Raw genomic sequence first — 12,574 nt, forward strand, 5'->3', positions numbered from 1 at the left:
TTAAAGATTAAACCAGGGTAAAAGACATGTTTTGTTCAGATTTAAGGAATCTTTTTGAGCCACGTTACCCAACTAATTTCTAGAGCTAAAATAGCAATGTGTTTATAGCTAAAATAGCAATGTGTTTATGTACAAAATCTCAGCCTAACTTAAGCTTTAATATCCTTTTTAAAGGCACAATTCCAACGTATCACCACAACCACACAGAGGACGTAAGATTTTACATGGAGCCACCACATAAGGTCCTGTTTTCTTCAGATAACCATTAATGTAATACTTGACTTGTCAAACCTACAGCTTCCCTGAATTTTCTGGTGTCACCTGCTCGAAGACATAGCAACAAAACTCAGCCCACATGCTTTCTCTAGAGGTTTCCCCATGTCAGGGAATAAAATATGGCTTTAGCCATGCAGTTGTAATAGACAGCCCTGCTGTAGATTATTGTTCTATATGGTATATATAGTCTTCTATATAGTATAGTCAGGACAAAACTAAGTAAGCAGGAGAGCAGGAACTTTAATGAGTTATCATTACATATTCTCAGCGAACAGCAGACACCAGTTGCGTGGTCAATTTATTAACAATTTGTTTCCTCCTTCCCCCCATTCTTGTACCTTTCTTTTTTGTGTTACTGAAGCTGTTGCTTTCCCATGTGGTGTCTCTTTATATGGCCTTTTAACTCATTGTTTCTCTAATTTATCACTCATTTCCCCCCCTCTTTTCTTTTTTTCCTGCCCCAATATATCCGTTGTTGCTCACCCTCATCACAAGTTATTCTCTTTACCAACAGATATACAGAACTGGGGAAAAAGTTAACAGAGTTAAAGTTAAGATTAAATTAATTTAAAAGTCTCTCCACCAAGGATACTGGCCTTTGTAATCTGCAGCAGACAGGACTTGACTGTAGTGAGGAGAATGATGACTCTTTGTACCATCGGCCACTGACGAGATTTCTGAAGTTCAGCTAGGCTCTCTAGCCCCCCACAAAACAGACCACGGTAAAGTTAAGTGAAAATAAGATGAGAAGTTTCACTCTTTAAGATCAGTTACTCATTCCAAAGTTACTTCTCCCCTAGCAGCTAGAGAAGGCAAGTACTGACATTCATAGAAGAGCTTTAAAATTTGCTCAGTAATTACCTAATTTAAACTGCTGAATTACTAGAAAGAAGAACAGCAAATAGTAAATCCTCAAAAGATTAAAAAAAAATGACTCAGAACTCAAGAAGTCATTCAGTTGTTTCAAAAGTCATAAGAAAAGTTTCGTATTCTGTATATGTAGGTAAAATTCCTACCTGCTGTATCAGACTAACCATCTCAAAATTATAGTTTCCTTTCTTTCTGTTAGACTTTGGAAATGTCAGTAAGATTTTACCTTTTATTAGAGATATAGCTTTCTACTCCAATTGTTGCATCAAGTGGTCTTATGAATCACAGAATAGCTGGGGTTGGAAGGGATCTCTGGAGATCATCTGGTCCAATCCCCTGTTCAAATAGGATCAGCTGGAGCACGTTGCCCAGGACCACATCTGGCTGGGTTTTGAGTATCTCCAAGGATGGAGACACCACAACCTCTCTGGGCAACCTGTTTCAATATTCAACTGCCCTCACAGTGAAGAAGGGTTTTTTTGGTGTTATAGCAGAATTTCCTGTGTTTCGCTACGTGCCTGCTACCTCTCATCCAGAAAGCTCCATTGATTTATCTGCACAGTCTGCACAGCAAATGAAAAACAGTTATCACCAGAAGTATCACTATGAGAACTCAGTTCATAACAAAGATCACCAAGATCACAGAGATACAAAGGGTAATAAGTAGAAATTCTGCGGATAGAATTTAAATCCCTGACTTTCAGTCCGATGCACCACCTCTTGGCCTAAGGAGCAACACTTACGTTCATCACAGTAGAAAAAGTATATTTTTTTCATCAGGTGGTATTGCAGAAGGAAAAAATTGTGTTAAAATACATCAGAACTGACAGTGAAGAAGTTTATCCCTTCTGTCCCAAAACATCTGGTATTCTAAAACATCACATGAAAAATGCCTTTTGGCCATTTAGCCTGATTATTTGGACCTTGGCTATAAATGACCACCTCTCCCTTTTGCTTCTGTTACAACAGCACATAGCTGTCTGAAAAAGTAGAGTAAAACTAGATCTCATCCAAGTTCAGAGTTCCCCACCAGGTCCCCAGGACACCCCATAAAGCTACTCCTTTATCCTTTTTTTTTAGTGTAGCAGTTAATAAAAATATCAGCAGTTGGTGCTGTTTTAAGTGAACAAGTGGATATTGGTTTAGATTTTAAGATTTTGCCAGAGGACTGCTTTATCTGCAAGGGAAAACGGTAGCCGGTGAAACTCTACCACTAAACCTAAATCTTAAATTGTAGCTACAGATTATATCAGGAAAGGCATAGACCTCTACATCATTTCTCCAAATCTATTTGATTATATAAACAGTGTGTGAAAGTTATACCACCTGTGACATAACTATGATGTGAAAAGGTTGCAATGAGTTTCTGCCAACAGTGAAAAGGCAGGATCAGGAGAAGACAGCACAAAACTAAAGCAGAAGGGCCAACTATTTCAAAGTTACTTAAAAAAAAAAGAAAAGAAAAAAAAAGAATAGTTTTGCATTGGAGGAGTGAAAATGAAACAGGGGAAAGGAAAAGCTGAGCTAAATACTAAGAATGTACAAGGGATGGATTTTTCAGACTTGGATGCCTACAAGGTTTAGTTCTTTTTGATTTTACTCTTCAAAATCAATCCTTAATTAATTTCAGGGAAAGTCACAGAATCATAGAATTATAGTAACAGTTTGGACTGGAAGTGACTTGTGTAGGTCAGGGAATTCAACTGCCTGTCAGAGCACAACAAATTAAGGTTACATCAGATCGCTCAAGGCCTTTTCTAGAGTTTAAGTTGAAGGAAAAATTAAGCTAAGGAAAGGATTTTATTTTTAATAGAATTTCTAAACGCAACTGAAGAATTTGGTTACCAGAAATTTATTAAAAGTTCAGTGATGACAGAACTTAACCTTCTATCTTCTGAGCTGAAGTGCGTATTTCTAAAGGGATGGAGACCTTTCAAGGTCACAGGAAGGGGTAGAAGCTCCTGCCTGTTGGACGGGAATTCAGAATGAGCTCTGTTAAGCTTGCATTTGTAAGGTCATGTATAACTGTAAGAGGTTGTTTCTGTTAAAACAAACCCCACAATTTTCAAGTACCTGAGGCTAAAGTGAGCTATAACTTTTCTTGGATTACATTACAATTTAATGGGTTGGGGGGGAAGATCTAAGTCAACTCATTCAATGATAATTAAAACCTGCAGCATTACTGAAGGCTTATATAGTAATGAAGCTGTACGTATGCTACCTCTCGCCAAGATACTCAGCTTTGGGTACTACTGAGCTACAGCAAAAGTGTCATTCTCAATTTTCCATTATTTCTCTTGTTTTAATTAGACAACTGAACAACTTTATGTAATCATGGAGTTGGAATAGAACGTATTTGGCTCACATTCAGGATGCTGAACATGAAAAGGTATGTTAATTGTCTGTGGCTTATGGGATTCAATAATTTCTTGATATCTAAAATTTCTAACAGACTTTAGCTACAGATTGCACTACAGTCAGTCACTGGTAATTTGTAATGAAATGGAAAATAATGTTTTGGGTAAGAAAAAACACTGTCCCCCCACCCAATAAAATAAAAGTGCTGCTTTTTTGTTATTGAGGGTTGAATCCAAAAGGCACTACAGAAAAATATCTCCCATGACAGAAGTTCAGAGCATGAGAGTTAATGACTTTGCTCTTTATATTTAGCTGATTCTTTTTGTTCTATGAAATTCTCCAAATTGACTAGTAACTTCTATATTTCCTTTTAGCATTTCTCTGAATAAAGGGCCTGAAGAAAAATATGTTTTTAACTAGACAGAGTCCAATATCAAATGAAACTTTAAACCAAATACTTTCTTTTCAGAGTATTCACTTGATCCTATATCAATGAAAAGCTTTCTGTTCCTTTATTACATCAAAAGAAAAGTATAGTTTTATTTGAGTTTCCTTGAAACACACTCTGCACTGTAAAAATATAATTTTATCACGATTACTTTTGCCCTGAGAAATATTTTTTTCAAATAACATACGAAAACAATTCTACCAGTAGCTATAAACCCCCTATAAACAGGTTATACAAACAATCAAAAGGCCTTTGGCTATCTACACAAAGTGCAAATGGTACCAATACAATTAAAGATACAGTTCATGTAGCTCTTATCTCACATCATTCTCTGTGCTTTTCTGAACAGGTGAAAATTTGCAAGTTTGGAGCAAAGAGAAAAGTAATTCCAATCCCTTAGGTGGAGATTGAATAAAGCAAAAAAAAAAAAATCAAGTAAGACAGTTTTACTGAGGCAGCAGGCATCAACGATGTAAAGGTACATAGGAGTACTCTCTAAGAAATGACATACTTCTTTTTAAAAAAGGTTTTCCAATGGAATAACTACTTGAGTTTAAACTATAGGATGGCTAGTGAATAATTTCTGAATTTACACTCAGAGCTGCAAGAATTATATCAGCCTTTCCAAAGGTCCATGATACCCCAACTTTCCAACTTTAACAAATAACAGCATTTTAAGTATGTAATCAGGATGTTGTTTCAGGATGCAATAAAAACACCTACTTATGTCTGTTAAGAAAAATTATCCTTAGCAGCAAGATTTTAAAAGATCTGGGAAAAGGAGTAAATTCAGGTTTTGACTTAAGGTTTCTGTTTTTAGTCTCAGCTCATAATTGCTGTGTAATGATGACTTCATGCAAAAATTTAAATCTGCAAGACTGTAAAGCTTCTGGTTTTTGGTTTCTTTAGCTTGGGAAGCTCTGAGTCTTTCTCTCAGAGCTGACGTGATAGCCAGCTGCTTTGCAAACCTGGAATGAACTTAAATCATCAAGAAATTCCAGATGTTTCAAGTCAAACAGGTAATAATGACAGTATCACAGGTTCACTGCATAAGTTTCTATACTGAATAACAGAGATGGAGAATGTATAGCAGTTTGGTGACTCCTAAGTTTTTACTGGCTAGGAATGTGAAATAAATTTCCTTTTCCTTAAAAACTCTCTTTTCTTTACACTAATGTAAGCTATTTTTCATCCAACAAATGTCACTATTCCTATCAGAGGGACAGCACAGGGACCAGCAACACATGAAAGAACACAGCCGCCTCTGAGTGGAAATGCCCAGTAAATTCAATAGTGCAGTTAGTTGAGAGGGTACTCGAGAAACCAGAGTTAGCCCTTCGTTAGGACCATGCATTTAGCTCCAAAGGAGGCCACAAGCATTGAAGCTGACACAACTATACAGCACTTTGACTTCATTTCTCAAAAACACAAGAAGCATCTTCAGCAACACAGCTATAACAGGTACCTCCCTCTTCAGTCCCTCAAAATACAGTTTGGTACTGAAGTGATCGTGAGACTAAGGCCACCATCATCTCGGAAAACCATTGCATCCAAGCCACCAGTCTAAATGGCATATTTCTGCCTAATATGATTTAAAATAACTGAACTAAAATCCTCTAATTTTTTTAAAGTTTATATAATAGAAATGACAACTGACCCAGCACCACACAGCACAGTTATAATTATCAGGAGACTTTTCTGAAAAATGTCTGTGGCACCTTGGGGAAAAAATGTAGGTCACAGCATCGATTAAAAGAAGAACAACCTCTTCTTTCCTTCTGTAACATTTAACCCCAAATCATTCTGTTGCAGTAAATTAAACAGCCCACACTTCCTTACATCACAGGACTGAAGAATTCAAGAACAGTTAGTTTTAAAACAAATTTGGAGCTCCAGCAATCTTTCCCATATTAAATGGGCTGGCAAATACAAAATATCGGTTTTACCACTGTTTTTCTCAGAGTCATTGAGAAAAACTACCAAATGTACATTCAGTTTTCTTATACATTGACAGGATTAATTACACAATGCCAGAGCTCTGCAGCAAAGGATGTGAGGACTGCCTAGCTGAAGACTAAAAACAGACGTTACCTTTGTGGCTGATTGCAAAGAAGAGCTAAGGTTATTTAGGCTCCAAGGTTCAGGTTTGGTATTACTTATATCTGAAAGCTCTAATGAGCACTCTTCTAGGTACAAAAAGGGAATACAGAAATACAAAATGTGAGTGTCTATAAGGACCACTGCAGACACTGCATACATTCTTCTGTTTGTCTAATTGCTTTTTTAGCCTTACAAGAAATACCAATGGTAGCTGTTAATAGAGGCCACCCAATAATTTAAAAACTTTCACTTTGAAACTGAAAGTCTGCAAATAATGTCATTTTTAACATCAATAACTTTCTGCTTCTGTAGAAAAAAAGACTAGAACTACGAAGAAAGGTCTTTCTGTCTCTAGTTTGATGATATAGCCTCTCAAATGTTAGCTATCTTTGGAAGTGTTTGTTTATCTAGGAATAGTAGACAAATAGTCTTGGATTCTTTTAATTCATTTAAAGTTTTATCACGTGCTTCAGTGGAAGCAAAATTTTTATCAGCTTGTGAAGCTAGAAGACCAACTACACCATGATGGAACAACAGAAGTGCATGAGCAACATCTGTCAAAGTCCATGAGAGAGACCACAAGGGAACCTCAACTGATAGGGCAAATGAATTGTTAAAGTGTACCTCCATCTCTTCAACTCCTCACAAGAAATCATTAATAATGAAAAGGTAGTGCAGATAAAATTAGGCCTCCTGATACCCATGCAATATTTTCAGCACAAAAATCCAGCACAGACAAATTAGTGAGTTGATAATTCCATGGTGATGTGTAAGAAAGAGCAAAAACTCATATTTGAAAACGTATCAGAGAAAAAGCTAAATAAATTATGTTAGTTAACAAATACGACTCCAAATATGCAGAGGAAGTGGATCTACATCAGAGAAATTCCACTTTAATAGAATCAGGTTTTGAGCTCAAATTCTGCCAATGTTCTCTGGTGAGTTTTTCGATGGATGATAAGGAGTTTAGGAGTCCAGCTCCCCATTTCTCAGCTGAAAATTGATTGAGTTGACATTATGCAACTTCTGATTAGACTTTATTGCTATAACATCTAGGTGCCAATGTTATGGACTAGAATCCCACTGCTGAAGGCTTTCAGCAAATCCAGAGCGAAAAATGAAGTGGCCAAAAGACCTTGCAATCTGAGAGTAAAACAAGAGGCAATAGATAGAAAAAGATGGACTGCACATACACCATTATTCAACAGTTGTCATCAGGATTCCACCGAAGCCATACATCTCTAATTACTTAGCCATTGAATCCTTTGTAGATATAAGAAAAAGAAGAATTTCGCTGGAAAACATAAGAAATTTGACAAGAAATTTGACACTTTCACAAAGTTTCACAACTGAGCAATGGGTCAACTGGAACCCCTGTCGAACCGGAAATGAGAGTCAGTCTCTTCCAGTGAATGATATAGGGCAAGTAGGATGGGAACAAGTTTTGGAGAGCCTCAAAAGTAAAGCAGTTATTTTATGTTAGATGCAATTCATATGATGGAGCCTGGGGAGGAGGGAAAACATAGCTAATTATAATTCTATTTTCTCTATGGGTTGATCAGTTCAACTACACAGTTTATAAGATTAGAGGTCTCGGTTTCTTCATACCTCCAAATGTGATAGTATTTACTGTATGAGAACAGATCATTCAGCGTTCTTAAAGTATGTGTAGTGGTTGAATAATAGTAAGTTACTTATATGTAAAACAGATAAAAAATTGCAAAGGCTTTTGAGGCAATACTACACTTTCAACTCAAAACACTTTTTAAAGAAAGGAAAACATTATCTCCCTTTTACAGGTAGACAAACAAAGGCAAAGAGAACTAAGTAGCCCCAAATGACTCAAGATACTAGTAGCAAAACCAGGAATAGAAACAACATATCCTAAGTCTGGATTCGGATTTTAAAAATCATCCAATCCTCAACTAGTTATTCAAAGAATCACAGAAAGATAGGCTGCAGGCAGCCACACAGCACTGAAACAACATCAAACTCATAAAATTACACAGAACCACAGAATGTTTGAGCTTGGAAGGAACCTCTGCAGATCATCTAGTCCATTCCCCCTGCTCAAGTAGGGTCACCTCAAGCACATTACCTGTGATCCTACTCAAAAGCCTTTTGAATATCTCTAAGGATGGAGAGTCCACAAACTTTCTGGGCAACTTGTTCCAGTTCTCTGTTACCCTCACAGTGAAAAAAAATTTCTTTATGTTCAGAAGGAACTTCCTGTGTTTCAGTTTGTGCCGATTGCCTTTCATCCGACTGCTTGCACCACTGGGAAGAGTCTGGCTCTATCCTCCTTACACCCTTCCTTCAGATAGTTAAATGCACTGATAAGATCCCCTCTCAGACTTCTCAGGCTGAAGAGGCTCTCTCAGACTTTCCTCATAGAAAGAGGAAGCATGAAAGATGCTCCAGGCCCTTAGTCATCTTAGTAGCCCTCCACTGGACTCACTCCAGTGGCTCCATATTACTCTTGTACTGGGGAGACCAGAACTGGACACAGTACTCCAGATGCTGCCTCACTTGGGATGAGTAGAGGAGGAGGATCACTTCCCTCAACCTGCTAGCAATGCAGCCGAGGAAACTTTTTCAAACAGATCTTGCTGTTTTAATCAAAGTTTAGCAATTCCAGATTACCAAATCAATAAAGGGAAATTAATTCAGACATCACATATTGGGAGGATTCAATCTTCATCCTCCTCATGTTTAGACCAGGAGACATTTATACTGAGCTGTATAGATGATCTGGAATTAAAGAGCTATGAAATTAAAAACAAAAGTGTCTCCAACAAAAGGAGGAAAAAGTCAATCTAAGGACCTCAGCTATGGATGACAGAGTAAATATGTTGCTTGTTTTTTTGCTGGAAAGCTTTTTCTTAAGTAAGTGGCCCACAACAATTACTTCTACTGAAGTTTCGAAAGGTAGCTCCAGGTAGCATGTCTTCCAGCAGTCTGATTGATTCATGTTTGCATCGAAATGCAAGCTGCAAACCTTGGCCAAGCAAAATGCAAAATGAGAAAAGCAGTCTTAGCTTCCATTTATCCACCGGGAGGAAGTAAAAAGGAAGTAAATGGTCTCATTAGATCAAGTAATATGACTCTACATTTCTTCATTCAAACTAGCAGCCAGGGAAGGAGAAGGTGATAAACTACTTCAGTCATGTGAGTCAAATCTCCATCACTCTATTATCTAATCCCACATTTCAGTACTGAAGAAATGTTTTGCTGAGTCTGCTGGAGCAGAGATCAGGCATCTAAAAGACTCAGAGTTTAAGGAAGAGAGTTTCATTAGGTTAGTGCAATACACTGCAGTTCATAACTCTGACAACAATAATTTGTTTTAAGCTGAAGTGTGTATATCTTCTCAGAAAAAAACATAATGAGATGGAGATCCACCACATCCCTTGATAGTTTGTCCAATATTCTAACTGTTAAAAATGCCTACCTAGCATTTATTTGGCTACACCCTGATTTATATTTTGCTTTCCTCTGCTACACTGAAGAATTCTCTTATTCCCAGTCTCTCTCCCCACAGGAACACACTGTCATTAAGTTCTTTAGGTCTCTTCCTGGAGGAATCTTTCTCCACTTATTCTCTGCTCTCTCTGTTCTTATTAAATAGCATTTAAAATACAACTCCAAACTTTGCACTATGTTTGTATAGTCACACTAATGCTGCAGACACAAACCAAATCACCTCTTACATGTAGCTTTTAGTCCTTTATTTAACATTCAAAGTGCACGCTGTAAATCCCTGCTGAGTCATCTATTCTTTCCTCTAAAACCTTCATGGAGTCACTCATTTCCACTACGTGGTTCCCCTCTGTGCTCCTATGGCTGTCACCCCTTCTTCTGGCTGTATAAATCTCTTCTAGGTAATAATCATTTTGTTGGAACGGATTGTCTTTAACCAGCTAGACTGTAAGTAGTTTGATCCGTATAACTGCTGTGTCCTTTTTTTCCACTTCAATCCCTGAATCGTCTGCAAATTTTAACATTCACTTATGCTATCTATGCTACCTTCCAAATCATTTGTGAAAATATTGAAACATGTTGTCTATATCCAATTCCGAACTGCGGAAAGCTGTCCTTCAAAAATCCCATGTAAGGATCATTTCCCACCGACTAGTACTTTGAAATCAGTCCTTAAACATTTAGGGAACACTATTTTGATAAAGTATACTATTATTTATTGAAACTAGATATAATATAAAATTAAATTAAACACCTTACAAACGTCTAAACAATAATTAGTGCCATTCATTAAACAAATCCACACTCTGGAAGAATGAAATGAGGTTTATTTAACACAATTTCTTTGCTTTAAAATTATACTGACTGTTATTAATTTATTCCTGCCATTAATTTATTCCTATTCTTGCTTTTTTAACTAAATCCTTGTTAATCTTTCCAATATTTTCCCCAGGATTGACATCCAGTTAACTTGCTCATGAGGCAATGTTTAAAAAATAATGTCATGATACTCACACTTCATCTCACTAGAATTTCTAAAATATTCCAATAGATCTCTTCAGCCTCCTTTGTTAAGGCTTTTAGGTGAAAGTTATCAACTAATGAGCCTTCTGATTTACTTATTTTATCACCAACAGATGTTATTTTAACATCCTTTTAAAAATTCAGTGCTGTTTGCATAGTAGGGACACTGCATCTAAAACTACCATATGGGCTTGTTGAGGAGGAAACAGCACTTGCCTCCTTCTGTGTGCCACTCGGTATTGAAGAGGTATCAGATTTTTATTCATCTTTACATTACCAAATGACACAATTAAATAGTAACTGGCTTAATTTTTTTCATTTGATGATGTTGTCAAGAAAGTACTAAAAATTAGTTATGTACACCTCAAACTAAAGCAAAAGATCAGCTTCATCAAACCTTTTTCAAAATCTCAGGAAGTAGAAATTGAGTGTGTCCAAAAACATACTGTAAGAGTTCTTATCCATTATATTTGCTACTGAATTCATTCTGGATTGCCACCTTAAGCACCAAATATTTTGGGCCCTTACATTTATGAAAATTACCTACACAACATAAGCCGTTACAAATCGAGGTCAAATTGGTAGATAGATGTGCAAGGGTAGCTCAGAACTGCCATCTGCCCTACTTATCCCAGTGTCTTGTTAACTGTAAAATCACAGGATAGCAATCTGGACATCAACAATATATCACTTTAGACTACTTTTACCGGAAACATCCCATTAGTGTGCATTATCCTGAAATCTTAAACTACCTCCTTTTCCTCCCGAGGTTCCAGAGAAGTCAGCTGGCAAACAACCAAAATATTACATTTCTCCCATGTCTACTACCATAATGGCAGGAGGTCACATATTGAAAACTGAGAAAACAAAGGCAGCATAAACTAAACTGAATATTTTGATAAAAGAAGGTTTTGGAGGTTTCTGTCCTGGGTCAATAGAGACTAGTTGCAGTGACCATTCCTCTGCTGGAAAAGTTCCTTGTTAAAAATATATATACATATATATATAGCAACTTTACTAACACTTCTGTCTGCCAGGCTGCTCAGGTCCACAATGGCAACACAACTAGTCATCAAAATACTCAGTCTTGTTAGATTTCTATACCCCAAGCTGATCCTGCCTGTTACACCTCAAAGGCAGATTGTATCTGTGGAAGGCCAGTAGATAATAAAAGGAAATTTCAAAAAGAGAAAGGTGAATTTTTCCTGACCAGATCGGATATCTGAAATTTAGCTGTCTACATCAGAGTTATTTGACCATAAAGTCTAAACAATGGAGAGACACAATCAGATCTAGGACATGATCCATCTCAAACTAAACGAGACATCCAAAACAGGTTAGAACAACTGCCTTCAGGAGTAACAGGTGTTTTTGAGTCTAGGGGAACACTGGTGAGAAAAATGGGCGAAAATTGGCAAAAACAGTGCAAAGAAGCCAGGGTAATTATTTCCTTTCCTCCCTTATTTCAGGGATTCTCGCAACTAAATTCACTACTCTCACCTGTGGGTTAGTCCATTCCATTTCAGGAAAAGGTCCCAGCTGAAGGCCTCTACCTGGGGAATTCTCTTCCTCTTGGCCTTTCTGGAAGTACATAGAGACATCTACTCAGGACACATTTCAAATTGAGATTTTTCATCTTTCTTGCATATGACGCTTAGTTGTGTGGTTTTGCTTCCTAGGTTGCTTTTTAGTGGTGTTTTTTTTTGTTGTTGTTGCTGTTTTTCTTTTCCTTTCTGCTGTAACTGCTTTGGGAATTAATCTGACGTGCTGTCTATTTTCTTCAAGTGATAAATTGGTGTTAATATGTGCTGAAGTGCCCAGAGGCCTTTTAACATTAATGAAATGGCATTATGTTATATAGTATTCAAAATGTGTATGTGTATTATTGATTATAAATACTATGGAATAACTATTTTTCCTTCAAGGAAGAAGCAAGAAATATACATTTTTCGAGAATTAACACTGTACTGTATATTTCAGTATATTTTTAGTATGCAATATCTACTAGTTTAAGTAATT

At 36.9% G+C, this 12,574-nt stretch overlaps 1 protein-coding gene across 4 annotated transcripts in view; it reads right to left on the reverse strand.

Annotated features, from left to right (window-relative positions):
- LOC134135676 (disks large homolog 2) overlaps window positions 1-12,574 on the reverse strand; it is a 740,305-nt gene that overhangs the window by 600,214 nt on the left and 127,517 nt on the right. For 3 of the 4 annotated variants that reach the window (XM_062567369.1, XM_062567373.1, XM_062567368.1), the window contains exon 2: window positions 12,056-12,136. The exons of the other annotated variant lie outside the window; for it this stretch is intronic. In XM_062567369.1, the coding sequence (XP_062423353.1) occupies window positions 12,056-12,136 (81 nt within the window). The remainder of the gene's footprint in view (window positions 1-12,055; window positions 12,137-12,574) is intronic. 4 annotated transcript variants of the gene reach the window in all.

Source organism: Rhea pennata, chromosome 1 (assembly GCF_028389875.1).
Source record: "Rhea pennata isolate bPtePen1 chromosome 1, bPtePen1.pri, whole genome shotgun sequence".
NCBI lineage: Eukaryota > Metazoa > Chordata > Aves > Rheiformes > Rheidae > Rhea > Rhea pennata.